Source organism: Pararge aegeria, chromosome 8 (genome assembly GCF_905163445.1).
Source record: "Pararge aegeria chromosome 8, ilParAegt1.1, whole genome shotgun sequence".
NCBI classification, from domain to species: Eukaryota; Metazoa; Arthropoda; class Insecta; order Lepidoptera; family Nymphalidae; genus Pararge; species Pararge aegeria.
Window position 1 is genome coordinate 19,096,131 of NC_053187.1, and position 19,244 is coordinate 19,115,374.

General features: G+C 38.0%; 1 protein-coding gene across 1 annotated transcript in view; it reads right to left on the reverse strand.

Annotated features, from left to right (window-relative positions):
- Positions 1-5,701: 5,701 nt before the first annotated feature.
- LOC120625575 overlaps positions 5,702-19,244 on the reverse strand; it is a 190,634-nt gene continuing 177,091 nt past the window's right edge. Inside the window, exons 4-8 of the mRNA XM_039892630.1 lie at positions 18,925-19,111; positions 10,000-10,172; positions 9,482-9,707; positions 8,302-8,629; positions 5,702-7,831 (exon numbers count right to left, since the gene is read on the reverse strand). Coding sequence (XP_039748564.1) covers positions 7,420-7,831; positions 8,302-8,629; positions 9,482-9,707; positions 10,000-10,172; positions 18,925-19,111 — 1,326 coding nt within the window. The 3' untranslated portion in view covers positions 5,702-7,419. The remainder of the gene's footprint in view (positions 7,832-8,301; positions 8,630-9,481; positions 9,708-9,999; positions 10,173-18,924; positions 19,112-19,244) is intronic.

Here is a 19,244-nt window from a genome sequence, read left to right on the forward strand (position 1 = left end):
CGCAGACAAGTGAATGGGAGTCATCGTCAAAGTATCGCGATGTACTCTTGACTCTTGTATTGTCCATATAACTTAACCTGTACCTTTAGAGCTTTATTTATAAACCTGGCATAACGTTAGATTAGATAAGAAGTGTTGTCACAATTCAGCTGTCACCACCTTCTAAAAGCCAGAGTGCGTTAAACACTGCATATCTATTCCAACGTTATGCTACGTTTTTAATACGGCTCTTAGGGCTTAACAAATAAACGTGGCATAACTTCAGATGAGCTAAGCAATGTTTTGTCACACTTCAGCCAATTATAACCTTTTAAATTTCCAAGCGTGGCATTGTTCGACAATTTTCAAGTGCGCGTTAGAAATGGTCTGGTATCGCGAGCAGTACAAGAATACCAGGCAGTCTTAAAAACTTTGGAGTAGGCAGCGCCTTTATGCTTGTCAGAAGTGCACGCTAGTCTGCGTTGTTTCGTGGGTAAAAGTTATATTCTCAGTTTTCACTCGACAAACAATAGTTCCGAAAGCTTTATAATACACATTCGCTTTTCTACACTGTTCAAGGTGTATCAATACACTTTTTTTATACCTAATAATAATTAATATAATATAATTAACGCGTCTACCTCCCTGGCGTAGCGGTGAGCGCTGTAGTTTTAAATTGGAGGTCCAGGGTTCGATGGCTGACATGGGCAATTTGGAAATTTATAATATCTGAACTTTCTCTGCTCTGGTCTGGTGGGAGACTTCCTCCGTAGCAAGTTTCCAGCCTACCGACAAATATGAGTTGCTAAGCGATTTCACGTTGCACTACGATATCGTGCCGGAACCGATTAGGGGGTATGTGTTTTATATAACTGCCATACATACCTAACCGAATGCCCTTAACAGAATGCCCTTAACAGAATGCACCTAACAGAATGCCCGGGTGCGAACTCGGGACCTCCCACAAGCTACCGCGCTCACCGCTGCGCCATGGAGGTCATCAGTGCAACTGAACAAATATATTTGAAAATTGATTTTCATTTCAGCACAATAGGTTAGTTATAAGCGAGTTACGGCACTCGGCACTTTCCTTTTAACCGCGGAATGACCCGACCGCATTATCCAAGTAATATTTGTGCTATGACGTATACATGGTGATCATATATTTCTAACGCATCAAAAATCAACATAACAGCAGGGCTAGCACCGGCAAAAGAAAAAAAATTTATCCACCGACAGGGGATATAACTAACGTGTCCACCTGCTAAAGCACGGGAACATGGAATAGGAGAAGTTTACCCCCGTTTATTATTACACTTATATATTATTTGAATATTATTTTCACTTGTGCTCTGGTCGGCTAGCATGGGCAGGAGACAATTATATCCCCGGGGAAAGGATATGAATTTATCTTCTCCCACAGCTTTATAAACTCGATATAATAAATGTGTATTAATAAACGGGGGTAAACTTCTCCTATTCCCTGTTCCAGTGATTTAGCAGGTGGGCACGTTAATTATATCCCTTGTCAGGGGATATAATCGGTGGATATAATTTTTATCCCCCGCCCGTGCTAGCCCTACTGAGAGTTGATAAAGCTGTTGGAGAAGATAAATTTTTATCCTTTCCCCGGGGAGATAATTGTCTCCTGCCCATGCTAGCAATGGTATTGATGTACCTGTGTCAGGGCCCGCGCCTGACAAAATTAGTTTGCATATAATTTGTATGATTTCGTCCACACTGATTCGGGTCTGGCGCTAACGTTTTACGAGATTTCCGGAGGTCGCCAGATATAATAACCCAATGATAACGACTAAGACACCGGGATGTGTCTTAGCACCATTCGAGTCCATGTAGTACTGAAGTGTATCTATAATGCAGTAGTATAGAAACACTCACCAACTCAATGTCATTAACATTGGTTGTTAATCAAATACTATTTTTAATTATTAATTAAATAAAAATTATTAGCGTATTTGTAAAAACCACTTATCAAGTTAATAAAATAACTGGCCAATATGAATTTACAGTTATAAATAATTTTATTATTTACCCACTTTATAAAATTACTGTAACATAAGATTAGTTTGCTAATCTGCGACCGCTAGATAATATAACTATATGGTATACTTACCACAAAGATTCTCACAATACGCATTATGCCGACATTTCGCTGTGCTAGCGGAAGATCCTCAGATTTGATCGGAAGGAGGTGTCTGTGCCTGTAATCATACAGTCACATGAGGTTTAAAATCTAGGCCTCAGACTGATTGATACAAGACGGTTATTTATTGGATATGTTTGTTGCATGCCCTGCTAGTGTTGCTCTGTTTATACGTGATTGTTTTCCACTTACCATCAGGTGAGCAATCCGTAATTTACCTATTACTATATTTAAATAAAATATTTAGTAATAGGTAAATGACGTCTTCTTAGCAACATTAACAGACTGAGGATGACGATGTTTATTTTGTACACCGGGATATATTCTGAACATCATGTATATGGCTAGCAAGTAGCAATGCAACAATGATTCAAAGTGAAGAAAGTAACGAGTGGTATCTCTCGTCGCACAATAAACCGCAGCCGTTTAATATTAACTTAATAGTTAGTGCAGCCTTTGTTTACGATAAGTCAACAAAGAGCTACGTTGAAAAAAGAAATTGAACCTTGTTTTATAGTAAAAAAAGAGTAATAAAAATTTGATAAAAATCAAAACAATGTAATATGTTTTATTCATGTAGTAACCCTATCACAGGCAAATATGAAGCATTCATACATGCGCATTATTTTTATTGTAAGGTGATGGTAATATCAACATTCGTTAACTTAAAATATCCTAATGCTCCTATAGCAAGGAGGGTTCCAAACGCGCTAGTCTAAGAGCCGACATCAAACTTTAGACGGAAAATTATTACATAGAACCTATAGAGATTTTTATGTTTACCTAATTGGGTTGTTTGTTGCTTTACTGTATTACACACACATTGTATGCAAAGTAAAGTATGATAATAAGACTATATTTTAAGATTTGGTTCTGTGATGTAGTTATCACCTCGGAATGTAAAAAAAACTAACTACCGACATTAAAGTATATCTGTACAGTAAGTGTTTTTGAAAATGGTTACAGAGTGAAACGATCAGGTACTTACAATGCCGTTTAGTAGCTTATAGTCTTCTTCGTTTTTGAGTCTTTCAACACCTGGTGGTGCATAGAGCCAAGACTTTTCCATCCAGAGCTATCCCGAGCTGCAGACTTAGGCCGTAACTTTACGTTTAGTAGCCTATACTCTTAATCAAAAAACTTAGTTATGACTTATGAGCTGCCCAGAAGTAGATAATATTAAAACAAATAGGTAGGTGTAAAAAAAACACGGGTACCCATCATCACAATAGGAACAAATTTTCTCATTTTTTAAAAAAAACCTGAAGTGCTTGCTGATTCTGTTGTACACAAATCTTTAAATTAAGACAAATGAGACAAAATGAGGTCTAAATGTAGTGCTGTCCTTTTCACACTGAACCCCCTAGAAAAGGATACCATTATTTTTGAAAATGCCATTTAGTTTGTAGATTTATGTACCAGTGTCACTCGAGGGGATGAAAAGATTCTAACGATGCCTCAGGCTTTGAAATCTGCTCTGGCATTTGGAAGTTATGGTGCAGTGGATTTTTATTTACCATGAAAACTTCGTAAACAGATACGTATTGTCATGTAAGCAAAAACGTTACCCTTTCCACCTGTCGACCCACAAATAAATCAGCGCCATCTCTTACAATACTTATGAACCACATGACTATTATATATACGAGAACGAGCTATTGACAGATCCTTTTTTTATTACTAAGGATAGGCCAGCGCTTGACGACAATCACGCCCGTTAGAAAGCAATGATGAGGTCTTGGTTGGAGCACGCTTGCCTAGAAAAAGCCTATTCACTGGATCATATGTACATCATATGTACTTAGCTAAATCGTACTATCGAGTCAGCGAACTCTACCAAACTGGTCAATAAGTTACAAGTATTCATTAAAAAGTGCCTGCGTAAACTTCAACTAAAACTTTTGGCCTGAAACAATTTCCAATTCAGATCTCTGGGCCCTGGCTAATGAAAACTTATCTTTATCTATTAATACGGCGTAGAAAACGGAACTGGTTAGGTCACGTTTTATGCCGAATCTCCGGTGTCAATCAAGAAGCATTTCAATGGCAGCCTAGGGGGACAAACGAAGGCGTGGATGACCAAAGGCAAATAACTGAAATGAAGGCTTCTAACTGATCTTGGACCACGATTAAGTTTGCAGCTCGGGATAGGTTTGGATGGAAAGAAGTAGTCTCGGCCCTATGCACTACCAGGTGTTAAAGGACTGAAAGAAGAAGAAGATCATGTAATTACTGACTTGATCTTCTTCTTTCTCTTTCTTGTTCTTCTACAAGTTTGTCTCACGCGGTAAAACAAACAAATCGGTGCCATTTTAATTGTTCAATAACCCTATTCGAGTGTCTGAACATATGATTACTCTCATTTTTTTGGCAGGTAAAATCATCATTTTCATTCATTGATTACACCGACGAAGAAGCCTTAAATCAAAACGTAAGCTTGAAGGCTTATGATATAGCCAGCATGTCCAACTATGGGACATTAATAAGTTTGTTACGATTATGACGATGATGATTACAAAAGGCGCATCATTATTGTAGCGAAAAAAACTTATATGGCTCGTGAAATACTATAATACTTGACCATTAAATTAAGCATCAAATAACATTTTGCGAAAAATGTATTTTAGGCACATGAGGCTTAAATTCCTAAAAGGTACATGAACCTTCCGTTGCACGTAGTCCCATGTAAGCCTCAAGAGGACCTTAGGTTGATGGAAACAGGGCGGGAATTTGTAAGAAGTGTTTCGTACATGCCCTGCGAAGTATTGGTCTGTTTAATTCACAATGTTTGATACCTTAATTTTCTGACATTTTGTATAAATTGGAAAAATAATTTTATAATTAAGGTGTTATTATAATTTGCATGCCATAGAATGGCAGATTGTAGCACGTAACTTGTTATGTTTTATTATAAGATCAAATTTGTTAACCTGCAATCACGCAAATAAAGATTTGAATTTGAATTTAATTTGAATTTATAAGAGATGGTTTAAACTAAGTCGAAACCAACTAAGGACGTTAGTAAGCATGATAACATTGCATTGCCAATTAAACAAACGCCTTTACATTTTAGCTATAACCGACAGTCCTCTGTGCAGAGTATGCATGGAGGCAGATGAAACACCGACACACGTATTATTCCAATAGAGGAGTAGCAGAGCAATGCACAGCAAACTTTTGGCTCCCCGGCATCACTCCCTGAAGCACTTGGCGACCTGGGCGGCATGCTAAGCCTCTGGTAAGCCCGGCTGGCTGGAGTGACCCAGCGAGGAGCCGTACCAGTGGCACTACGTACTAACGGAAGGTTCCAGCTGACCAAGTACGGAGACAAGCCCAGGGGAAATAAGAAGATATGGTTTTTGGAAAAAAACACTTTCTTCTTATATTCATAACCCACAAAAAGAAGTTTAATTGAACAAGAGATCACTGTATTTTAAATTTAGGTACAATACGCAGTCAAATGAAACAAAGAGAGAATATCTCTCAATACTTTATTCATATTAAAATAAATCTTTCAAACTTATCCAATAATCAGATCATATAACAATCCAATAGAATTATACATTTTAGAGACTAGAAGGTAATATTGAACTGAGATTTTGAAATGGAAGAGTTTCTTAGTTATATAAAAATATGTTACACAATAATACTTATTTACAGTAAAATTAGATATTTGAAAAAAAAAACGCTTTATTTTAGCACCATGAAAAAATTCTTTGATTATTTTAATGTTATGTTTATATATTTAATTGTAACGCTTGGTAAATTCATTCTCACGAAATCAAAGATTTAAATATTTCGATACCATACACCTATAAGTAAGTAATGACTAATTAATTATTTATCGGTCGAGAAAAAAACTAAAACAATCGCTACTATTCAACTTCGTAACTTGTATTACCACTCACTCATTTAACTATAGCCATTGTGTTTCCTCGTTCGAATCTAGAAGAAGAAGAAAGATTTTATTGCACGTAAACCATACATGACAAGATACAGGAAGAAGTGTAAACGTCATCGTAGGCATGCAAAGGCTGCCTTATTGTTACAAGCAGTCTTTTACAGGCAACCATTGTAGATAGGACTTGCAAGAGAACGGGATCTAGGTATCTTTTAATTTAAATCTTTGCACAAAACACAACAATACTAAATAAATCATATTTTGTTACAGATTATGCAAAAGAAATAAAATTGGTGAAATCATAGACTATATATTTATAAACAAACCCTTTCATACTCTGTGTCAACTTAAAATATTCTTTTATCAAACATGTGTCAAATTGACGTGCTCTACTAAACCTACTTTACAAAACTTAACCTAGCAGTAATAAACCTATTATTTACATTGTAACTATCATATTTTATTTATGTTGTTAAACATCGAGTCATCACTGCAATGAATACTGTTATAAATTAAAGTTTATTTACAAAAATACACTAGACTTAAGTTAACAGAAGTTCGACCAATTGAAACTGAAATTTAAAGCGGAATTTGTCATGAGCTCGCGCAGTTATAAATCCTAAATATCAAATCAATTGAATTTAATACTTCGGCTCCGAAACAAAGTTAAAAATGTTCTACTTTAACAATTGAAAATATGATCTTTTTGTTGATTTGTTCTTGATCTTTTTTGAATGTATAATAGTTGAAATAACCATAGGTTTATGTCTAAAAACATGGCTCGAATGTTTGGCTGACGCTTACGTCTAATAAAAGACTACCGCCATATTATATATGAGTTACGTTGTAAGTATAAGGCGGCATTTTCAGGGGCTGCCTAGTTCACAGTAATATATTTTCGGAATTCGTGGTTAATAATCCAATCAATTGAATTTAGGATGTTTTAGCTTTCGCACAAAAAATTTTCATTGCTATAATTACGGATTAAGCTCGATTTAGGCTTTTATTTAAGACTAAATATATCCTTTAAAAATCCAGAATCAACGAGAAGATTTATTGAAATAACTGTATCGAAAATTCACAAACATTTTCACCCAAAAATGTTCACGGAAAGAAAACGCTTAACAAAGACAAATTTCTAATTAAAGCTAATTGTCATATCAGTTTTATCATATACCAACTAACGTCATTTTGAAATTTAAACTTTTTTTCCCCATCGTAACTGTTTTTACTGACCATGGGTTATACTTTTCTCCTTCACGGTGTAAACTAGAATATGACAGTTTATAATATTCCGTCTAGTAAAGTTTACGTTTCATGGGGCTAAATGAGTTTTTTATAAAAAAATCTCAATATTTTGAAATCAACTCAAAAGTCAAATATCACACTCAAATTCCGAGACCCTCTTGTTCCTACCATCGGGGGTCATTTGAAAATGGTTTTCCCTCGTCCCTATTCTTGGGAATCCATTGAAACTGTTCCTACTAACTAACGGGTTTTCTCTCTCTCGCTCACGGTGGAAACTCGACGTGGAAAGTTTACCATCTTTACGTTCGGTAAAGTTCGTGTCATTAAAGTTTTTGTCCGGGAAACTTCTGTCCGGGAAGTTTTTCTCTTGGAAGTTTCGGTCGTTGAACTCTCCGTCGGAGAAGTTTCGCTCGTTGAACGGGACGTCCCGAATCCCGAAGCCGCCCATGCGTGGCGTCCCGATCCCGAATTTGTTTCGGAGTTCCTCTTCTCGCAAATTGAAGGCCCGGTTATCGAATTTGGGTGGACCCGTTTGCAACCTGGAAATATTTATATATATGTTACGCCAAATTCAGTAAATATTGTAACTGTAGGTCCACTATAGTCAACCCGTATATTTTAACTATAACGCCTAAAATGCTTATGATCAATTAAAAAGTAATTCATAGTAATAGTAAAAAGGTAGTCGAAATGCAACAGATTAAAGAAAAAGTAACTATTTTATTCTACATTTATTAATAACGTTAAAGCGCATTAAATTATCATCAATCAAAAAACCACGACTTTATTTAGGACACGTTAAAGAACTTATATCCTTAGTATTTCGTACAACAAAATCAGCCGTGTAGTTTTTTTTCGACATTATTTTGCTGTAAAACCTTTTTGTTAAAAAAAGCTTTTTTTTTAGGTTAAATTTATGTGATGCCACAAAACATAATCAAATATGCCCATCTGTTTGAGTGTTATAATTAATTCAAAACGCTTTATAACGCAAAATAGCTTTCCTTACTCTCTAAAACATCGCCTCTCTCGATCGTACTCTGCTGACAAGCCGTCGTCATCATGAATAATCGCCGAAGGGTCACTGTACACTGAGGACTCTTGGTAGAACGAGTCCAGATCCACGTAGTTCCCTTCCGAGGGTTCATTGTCCAGCAGCTCAGCCAGTTGAGCTTTCAAGGTCGCGAAGGTGGGTCTCTGAGAAGAGTCAGCGTGCCAGCACGAGTGCATGGCGCGGTATAGCTGGGGTTTGCAATGCGGAGGTCGCTCTAAACGGTAGCCCTCGGTGACAGCCGCTAGTACTTCTCGCCCGGACATCGCTGCGTAGGGCGTTGAACCTGAAATGGGAGAACAATATTTCAGTTATGGAAGCCGGAATGTATTTTTATTTTTATTTGTTTTACCTGTCATAATTTTAGTAAAATATTTTACCGTGGGACGGCAGATCAGAATAAAGTTTTCACCAGCTCTCCTCTTCTTTGCGGGTCTCTTACGAGGCGACTAAGAGAAAATAACGTAGAGCGGGCCGTAGCGTTCTTTGCGCTACTGCTAACATCTTTTGCGATAGCCAACCCGTCTGCCCAGCGTGGTCATTTTGGACAAACCCACTCGTCCGGAGAGGCTTTTAGTCCAGCATATTCATATCATAAGCTATTATTATTATTGATCTAATGCATTGAATTGAAAAGGTTACTTGCTAGATTAGTATTTTATAAGGTCTTATTTCGCTTTAGCTCTAAGAACTGATGGTTGTTTGTGTACCAATTTCGGATTCGGCGGCTCTCACCGCTCAAACCTCTCTCTCGCAATCGGAGCAACCTAGGTCCAATTTTGAGAAACAGGTGAGCCGCAGAACCGGATGGGCAACATCATCTTCTGGCCGTCCAAAATACCTACCTATTCAATGCTTGAATACTAAAGACTTTAAACATTGCGTGTGGCCAGTGATGGACTTATGAGTTTGAAACGTGGTTGGATAACTATTTTGGATCTCATTAAAAGACAAAATTAGGAATGAATGAATCCGTAGAAAAGCCAGTGTTACCGACTTAGCTCAAGGTGAACGAATGTCATCAAGTGAGTCCAAGGTAGCTGCTGAATCCAAACGCCTAAAGACCGTGGTATTTAGAACTCGTTACAAGAGACTTGTATCCGGACATCTATCCGAGCGCATCTCAGTCGCATCTCACCGAGCGTCACGATCTCCCACAGCAGGATGCCGAAGGCCCACACGTCGCTGGGCTGGCTGTACACGTTGTACAGCAGCGCCTCGGGCGCCATCCAGCGCACGGGCAGCGCGCCGCGCCCGCCCTTGGCCGCCGCGCCCGCGCCGCGCGACATGCCGAAGTCCGCGATCTTGCACAGCTTGTTGTGGTCCACCAGCACGTTGCGCGCAGCGAGGTCGCGGTGCACGATCTGTGGGGACAATAATGAAATAGTTTTCTTTGCAGAAATGTCACGATGTGTCTTGCGGCAAAGGACTAGTCCAACTGACGGTGGCAGAAATAAGCATGGCGGTATCACTTCCCCAGACGAAGTACGACGATAAAAAATTCACGGTGAATGTATGAATTGCCACCACATTAAAATACAGAAAAAATAATATCATTCGGTGGTGTTGTCGCTACATAGTGACCTCTTCCAGGCAACCAATGGCGCCAAAGTCAGCTACAGAAAAGAGGTGTATAGATCAGTGGGAGGTACTAACTCCCTTGGAAGCGATGTAGTCCATGCCCCGCGCGACGCAGTACGCGAACACGGTGAGGTCGCGCGACGTGAGCGCGCCGCTGCCGCTGAAGCGGTCGGGGCGGGAGCGGCGCTCGCGCAGGTAGGTCAGCAGCTTGCCGCACATCACGTACTCCATGATGAGCAGGTACGGCTCTGCAACACGTGCGTAAAATCCTTGATTAGGCAAGTTTAGGCGCAGTTAGTTTAGCGCACCGGTAAAAACACTGTAGGTCCCCAACGTGGTGGACAGACGACATTAGGCGAGTTGCTGAAGGCCCAAGACTGTGTCTTATGGAACTCCCTACAGAAGACCTATGTCTAGAGGTGGGCGTCACGTTGATGATGATGAGACGAATTAGACGTTAGTTAGCTAAAAGGACTTAACTAAGCAAATTCTGGCAGAAAAGACTAAATCATCAACAAATGTGATAAGCAAGGACTTTCTTTTGCAGAAAAACTTTGAGACAAATGCTAAAGAAATATATTTTTCTTGATTCGAAACCAAAACATATCAGGTAGGTATTATTTTTTATTAAGTACTGAGTGTTGCCCGTACTTTGTCCGCATTTATTACGGTTTTTTACAAATCCTTTCTCGTCCTTTTATATCACAATGTAGTTAGTAAAAAAGAACAAATCAAGTCGATTGGTTGCTTAGTTAGAACTTTAACAAACAAACACACTTTCTCATTTATATTATTAGTAAGAATTGACGGACCAAGCAGATGGGCCATCTGATGTTGAATGGAAAACCAACCGAAGAAACATTTTTTAGGGTATGCAAGGAACACGTCCTTTAAAAATTCCGCCCTGTGTCCATCAACCTGAGGCGTAGGAGTTAATCCTCACGTGTCTGTAACTACACCGGCATAACCCTCAGACCGGAACACAGCATTAAACAATGCTACTTAGTGGCAAAAATCAGCATGAAATTTAAACTGGTCGTTAGTTAAGAGAAAGGACTCTCAACCCACAAATTATACAAAAAATTGTTATTGATCATTTTACTCAACAGAAAAAATCCTGTTTCGTTTTGTTTAAACAAACTGAACCATTTCTCTATGTTATGGCTGGAACCTAACAATTTATTAGACAGGTATTTTTTACTAGCTTTAACTCAGATAAAGGACCTATGTTGACCTAAATGTCAATAGCTCACTATTGACATTTAGGTCAACATAGGTAAGTGACTATTCCACATATTGATTTAATATGTTAACATCGTTTACAGTCAGTTTAGTTTTATTATATCTGTTATCATAACAGTCATTTGGAAAACGCAAATTTAATATACATTTTATGCATGGTTAAAATTTTGCTAATTTTATGTATGTCAATACTATAATAATATTATATTGCATTTTCACAGTAACAAGTTTGCTTGATAAATTCTCATTAATCTGTGGTCGAAGTAATAGATAATGGCTACACTATGGATTTCCATCCTCCATTTTTTATATCTCCGCATCCTTATCTGCCCGCATCACGCCGCCAATTAGTTGCACACCTATATCCGCGGCAAACGCACGTCAATCTTCCGCTCATCCATTCAATAAAACCACATGGTCGGCCGGCCAAAGAACCTTATACTGGACGATTAATAGTATTTAAACCTACATCAGTGCTTTAGTGTTTAGTGATAACCTGTGAAACCTTGTGAAGTGACGAGAAATCAAGAGAACTGCATTACGACGAACTGTAAGTCCACGTGCAAATACTTTTCTGTCCAACCCTAGTTATCCCTTGTTCTATATCCTTTAAAGCCATAGTTTAAACATTAAAAAGGGGAAAAGAATCCAGCAAAACCAAAAATATACAGTCCACTAAATTTACAAAGAAAATAAATACCATTTTATGGTGATGATTCCCCGAAAGTAAAAATGGCGTCACCATAAAATTTGGTCACTTCGAGCCGATTTCATAAAAAATATTTGATCACTTCCATCGAATTTCATAAATTTTAGTCATTCGATCCGAAGATCGGCCGATTCGATTTAAATTCATAATTTTAGGATTTAAATTATCGTTAATCATTACATTCTATGACTTTAAAGTTCGGAATTATTATTAGTCTATGCAACTTAAAGTACGCCATATTGTAGGTATTCACTAGTTCAGTTTGTAAGTTTAATACCGCTAAGATATTGTCTACATAATAGATTTAACGTTTTGTTTACTAAGTAAAGAAGTACTAAGTATTTTATAATTATATATCTCTTTTCCGCACCGCTTGCTTAGTATTTCTATATAGTTTTACCCCGCTACTTAGTATTAAAAACGGATGAATCGTAGGTAAAGATATCTATTTCAAACGCATCATACCTACCAAACAATGCGCTCGGCCGCAGTCGTTTTTGTCGCTCGCTGCATTCAAGGTCACGCATGACCGCTAACTTGTTAATTGTTATACCTAGTTCTTTGCCCGGTTTAGTTTTTAAAATAGCATTATAACACTTGTATTTAACCGCTCGCGTCTATAAAGGGGTTGTGTGTTTATTATTATAAGACTGCAACTACTTTATATAATTTACGCATTTCTTGACGCATTTGCAAACACATATACACCTTTTTTATTATATTTTTATTTTTATAATTCGGTTTACTCCTTTAAAATGAATAAACCAGAGTCGGTTTCTTCACCAAGTCCATATAGCAAGGAAGAATGTAAGTTACGGTTGTTGGAAGGCAAACGGGACGTTATATTTGCTCGTATGCAAAGAATGTTTGACACCGCTATTCAAGTCGAATCGGACAGCAGTAAGCTGCCTTCTTTATTGTCTCAGGCTTCAAACATAGACACTTTACGCAAAGAGTTTGAGTTAAATTTAGATTTATTCAATGAGGCGCAGTTAATGTTGAATCCAAAGGCTATGATTAATTACCAATCGTGGACTTCATTTGAAGAAATGTTTTGCTATGTCAAACAAATAATGGAGCGTCACTCTAATGTTGATAATACGAGTTCAGAGAATGACAGCGCACGTCCTATCTCTAGTTTTCCTAAATTAAAATCCCATCTTCCGCCTATAGACTTAATGGAGTTTGACGGTCAGTTAACTAAATTTCCTTTGTTCTACCAGCAGTTTAAAAACATGATACATGATAATCCTAACTTAACCAATAATGAAAAGGTATTTTATTTAGTTGGTAGGTTAAAAGGGAAAGCCGCATCTGTATGTGCAGGATTGCCAGCCACCGCAGAAAATTATCCTATTATTTGGGAGGCGTTAATACAAAAATACGACGATCCGCGTTCGTTAGCCTGCGCTTATTTAAACCAATTATTGCAATTTAAACCGCTTGCTAGTACTAATACTAATTCATTAGATAGCTTTATAAATACATTTAATTCTTCAGTAGAAGCTCTCAAACAATTAAAAATCGATCTTACTGATTTTATATTCTTTCACTTAGCCACGCTTAAATTAGATGCTGATACAGTTAAAATGTTTGAGATAATAAATCGCAAAAAACAAATTCCTACCTATAGGAGTCTTATAGAATTTGTGAAGGAACAGAATAAAGTAATGTCGCGCTCTCTTAATAAAGGATTAGAATTACCTCAAAATAGATATAAGGGGAATTCGATTCCGAAGCCTTCTACCAAAAGTTTTGTAAGTACAGAAACTGTAAATACTTTAAATAGTGCAGCTTGCAGTTTGTGTAAAATTGGTCAACACATACATCTTTATTCTTGCCCTGCATTTATGAAGTTGTCTCCGCATGAGCGGCATTTACATGTAAAAAATAATAACTTTTGTAACCGATGTTTATCGACTCATCATAAAACTTTAAACTGCTCTTCTCAGCGAAACTGTAAAAGGTGCTCATCGGCATCACATCATACTGAATTGCATTTTGAACGCAACAATTACAACGCTAAAGATTTATTACCTAAAACGTCCAAATCTAACATAGGTAAACCGCCCTCATCTCCTAACGCAATTAATTCGCCTCGCGTGTCATCAGTTATTACTGAGGCACCTTCGACAAGCTCCTCTAGTGAAAATACACTAAATAAAAATAATTTTATATCTCAGACCACAAATACCACTTTGGTATGTAACGTATCATATGATTGTTTAGAACGCATCACAACAACCACTTTGTTAGGTACTGCGAAAATAAGAGTGTATGACAAAAATAATTGTGCACATCTTATAAGATGCCTAGTGGATCCCGCATCGCAAAGAGATTACGTTTCAATCAGTTGCTGTGAAAAATATTCGCTACCTATTAGCTTTCAGAGTCGTTTTTCTGAAGTTCAAGGCATCGGCGGAGTATCGCAAAAAATAATTGGTGTTTCAGAATTTACGTTTAAATCTCGTTTTAATGACGCGAATGAATACTCAATACGCCCTCTTGTAGTTGAGCGAATCACTTCTCAACTGCCTGACTCTCATGTAGACATCACAGCCATTGATGGTCTTATTAAAAATTTACCTCTGGCTGATGATGATTTCGCAGAACCTGGTCCAATTGATATATTACTAGGGGTAAATGTGTATCGCAAAATAGCAATGGCTGATAAAATAAATGGTTATGAAAATATGCCTTCCGCATTTGAAACCTCTTTGGGTTATATAATTATGGGCGATGCACCTATTTTATCTAAACCTAATAATTCCCGCGCTTTGTGTTTTTTCACGAGTGAACCTTTAGATAAAATATTAGAGAGATTTTGGACAATAGAAGAGCCTCCTTCCCGCAAATTCTTAAGTCCTGATGAACAAAGGTGTGAGGACATATATACGGCTTCCACTGTACGCCAACAGGACGGAGCATATTCGGTAGATCTTCCCTTTAAAGAAGATCCTAATTTATTAGGTGATTCGTATTTTACCGCAAAGAAGCGTTTTCTCAATCTGGAAAAACGATTCATTAGAGATCCCGAACTTCATATTAGATATAATGAAGTTATTAAGGATTACCTTGATAAGGGTATCCTCAAACGCTTACCACCTGATGAACCTGCTTCACCAGGTTATATCTTAGCGCATCATCCAGTGATACGCGAAGACAAGAGTACCAAGGTACGAATCGTACTAGATGGTTCTTGTCCCACTGATTATTCTCTTCTTAAAATAGAAGAACCCTCCGCAAATAGGAAATTATCTTTAAATGATATTTTGTATACTGGTTGCAATTTGCAAGCAGACATATTTAACATTCTTTTGAATGTCCGCATTTTCCGCATCGCATTTTTTGCTGACGTCCGACAAATGTATTTGTCTATATATGTCAATTCTCCGCACCGCAAATATCAACGCATTATTTATCGATCTTCACCAAAGGACCCACTTGAAATGTATGAATTTACTCGAGTGACCTTTGGTCTCCGCTCATCGCCCTTTTTGGCATTACGCACACTGCGCCAGCTGGCTAGTGACGAGCGCCAGCAATGGCCTCTCGCTGCATCAGTGGTTGAGAGAGACGTCTACATGGACGACCTAGCTTCTTCCGCCTCATCTCTAGATGAAGCGGTAAAGATAGCTAAAGAGTTGATACAACTGTTTAAGGCTGGTGGATTTGACTTAGTGAAATGGACCAGCAATTCGACTGAATTGCTCGGACACATTCCTTCATTTCACCGCCAATCTGAGTCGATCTCTCTTGACACTGATGACTCTTTTAAGATTCTTGGTCTTCATTGGCTTCCCGCATCTGATGAATTTATTTTTAGAGTTTCGCAACCGCAAAGTGATTGTACCAAAAGAGCTATACTTTCAGCTACCGCGCGTCTTTATGACGTTCTAGGTCTTGTTGGTCCAGTCATTTTATTCGCTAAATTACTCATAAAGGAGTTATGGCTTCTAAAAATAGGATGGGACGAGTGTCCCCCTCAACACATATGTGAAAGATGGCAAAATTATATAATTGAACTGCCTATTATTCAGAATCTTAAGTATCCTCGTCATGTTGGAATAGAAGACACTTCTGAAATTTATCTTCTCGCATTCTCTGACGCTAGTGAGCAAGCATTTGGCTCTGTTTTATACTTATACGTTAAAAACAGAAATCAAAGGCCTATAATTACACTTATTTGCTCTAAATCCCGCGTAGCACCGGTAAAACCAACGGTCACGCTAGCTAGGTTAGAGTTAAATGGAATAGTATTGCTTGCTCGACTTGTAAATTCAGTATATAATATATTGTCAACCCGCATCAAAATAAAGGAAGTACTCGCGTTTTCTGATTCAGAAGTCGCCCTTTGTTGGGCACTCTCTTCGCCACACAGGTTTAATACATATGTGGCTAACCGCATCTCTCAAATTCATACGCTATTGACATCAATTAAGGTGAACTTTTATCACATACCTGGTGTTCAAAACCCCGCGGACTGTGTGTCTCGTGGCCTTATGCCCACACAGTTTTCAAAACACGACCTTTGGTTTAAGGGTCCCCCTTGGTTGTCTTTATCTTCAGAAGAGTGGCCCATAATAAAGTTTTCCTCTCATCAGGTTTCTTCATTACCTGAGGAGAAAACTACAACGCACTTAATAATATCGCACGATGAATATACAATTATAAAGCTTGGATCTAAATGTTCTTCTTGGACTAAATTTCTTCACGCCACGATTTATGTACTCAGATTCATGAAAAAACTTCCGCGCAGAGATATTATTACAGCTGAAGATATCAATGCAGCTGAATTACTGATAATTCGCACAGTACAACGCTCAGTCTTTCAGACTGATATTGACAACATTAAAAATAATAAACCATGTTCGTCAAAATTACGAAAATTATTTCCTTTTGTTTCTGAGGACATTCTTCGGGTGGGTGGACGTCTTGCTTACTCGTCGTTAGATTACTCGCATAAACACCCAATTTTATTACCCAAGAAGGGACACATAATAGATCTGTTAATTGATCACTATCATCGTAATCATTCACACGCTGGCCCTCAATTGCTTCTGTCTATATTGAGACAAAAATATTGGATATTATCCGCTCGTTGTGTGGTACGTCAACGCATACATAGGTGCAATGCATGTTTTAGGCATAATCCTAAGCCTACATTTCCACTTATGTCTGACCTTCCTAAGTGTAGGATAGAGAAAAGTAAGGCTTTCCTACACACAGGTGTAGATTACGCTGGACCTCTCTATATCACATTGACTAGGAAACGCGGCATACGTAGTCAGAAGGCATATATATGCCTATTTGTTTGTTTGGTTACAAAGGCGGTTCATATAGAGCTAGCCTCTGATCTGAGTTCCTCCGCCTTCTTAAATTGTTTTAAAAGATTCCAGGCCAGGAGAGGAAATTGCGAAGTCCTGTATTCAGACCAAGGGACCAATTTCGTTTCATCCAAGGCTTATTTGAATGAGTTACATACCTTTTTAAAGTCAGAAGATTATTATAAGGACTTTAGTTCCGAATTAGCTAAATATCGTATAGATTGGAAACTTAATGCACCAACTGCAAGCCATTTTGGAGGAGTCTGGGAGAGTAATATTAAAAGTGTTAAAACTCTACTTTTTCGCGTAATCGGCAAACAAATTCTGACATACGAGGAAATGCTTACTGTACTTAATGAAATTGAGGCTGTACTTAACAGTCGACCTCTGTATGTTTTAAGTTCAGATCCCTCTGAACCCTCCGCGCTAACGCCTTCGCATTTTCTTTCAACCGTACCTTTGGAATTCATTCCAGCTCCAGACGTAACTGGAGAACGCGCCGGTCTTTTGTCTAGATTTTCTTTATTGGATTCTCTGGTTCAGTCATTCTGGAAGAGATTCAGAACGGAATATCTGCACAATTTGCAAGTGCGTCAAAAGTGGAACACTTCCACGAATCCGCTTACAATAGGGACTGTTGTGATAGTTATTGTACAAAACGCGCCGCCCTTACAGTGGCCACTTGGGGTCATTACTAAGGTGCTACCTGGCAAAGATGGAGTTGTCCGCGTAGTTCAAATAAAAACTAAGAACGGGACTTATATCCGGCCTATCGTTAAGTTATGTCCGCTGCCAACTCAATAATTTTTATCACTAGTTCTCATTTAATCTTATTATGTTTTAGTTAATTTATTTTATTTTTCTTTATGCATTACTCTTGTATAGTATACTTACAATATTAGGTCGTATTATAAGTTGCAATTATGTTTATATCCGTTTTATGAAGGGTTCCTTCATGTCCGGGGGGATGCTTGATAAATTCTCATTAATCTGTGGTCGAAGTAATAGATAATGGCTACACTATGGATTTCCATCCTCCATTTTTTATATCTCCGCATCCTTATCTGCCCGCATCACGCCGCCAATTAGTTGCACACCTATATCCGCGGCAAACGCACGTCAATCTTCCGCTCATCCATTCAATAAAACCACATGGTCGGCCGGCCAAAGAACCTTATACTGGACGATTAATAGTATTTAAACCTACATCAGTGCTTTAGTGTTTAGTGATAACCTGTGAAACCTTGTGAAGTGACGAGAAATCAAGAGAACTGCATTACGACGAACTGTAAGTCCACGTGCAAATACTTTTCTGTCCAACCCTAGTTATCCCTTGTTCTATATCCTTTAAAGCCATAGTTTAAACATTAAAAAGGGGAAAAGAATCCAGCAAAACCAAAAATATACAGTCCACTAAATTTACAAAGAAAATAAATACCATTTTATGGTGATGATTCCCCGAAAGTAAAAATGGCGTCACCAAAGTTATTACCTTTAAAATACTTAGATGTTTAAAAGAGACTAGATGTTTAAAATAAACCACCATAAATAACCAAATAAAATCTTGAGCTATTAATCGATAACTCGTTACATCAAACTCCTGGGGACTTTGGTTAAGCGACCAACGGAAATAGTCATACCATCCATCATACCATCTTTTCACATTTATGGAATGCATTCCAGATAAGAGGCCAATAAAAAGGTGTTAATAAATTTGTTTACCCTGTTCAGTACAGCAAGCGAGAATCGTGACCACATTCGGATGAGTTCCTATTTTCTGCATGATGTATATCTCATGAAGTAGTTCCTGCTTCTCTTTCTGAGAGGCTGATTCCTTGATGGTCTTTACCGCGACGAGGCGAGTTAGTCCATCGTGGCCGTTCAAATCATCTGCTTCGGCTTTCCACACCTGGAATGTCAGAGTATTTATATTAAATCAATACATTATAGGAATTAGTGCTGGTAAGGTGAATGTTAAATTGTAAAAGATAAAGTGGGAAAAAGCCAATGCTAAGCGCCGGCTCTTTTTCGGTAGCATCTAC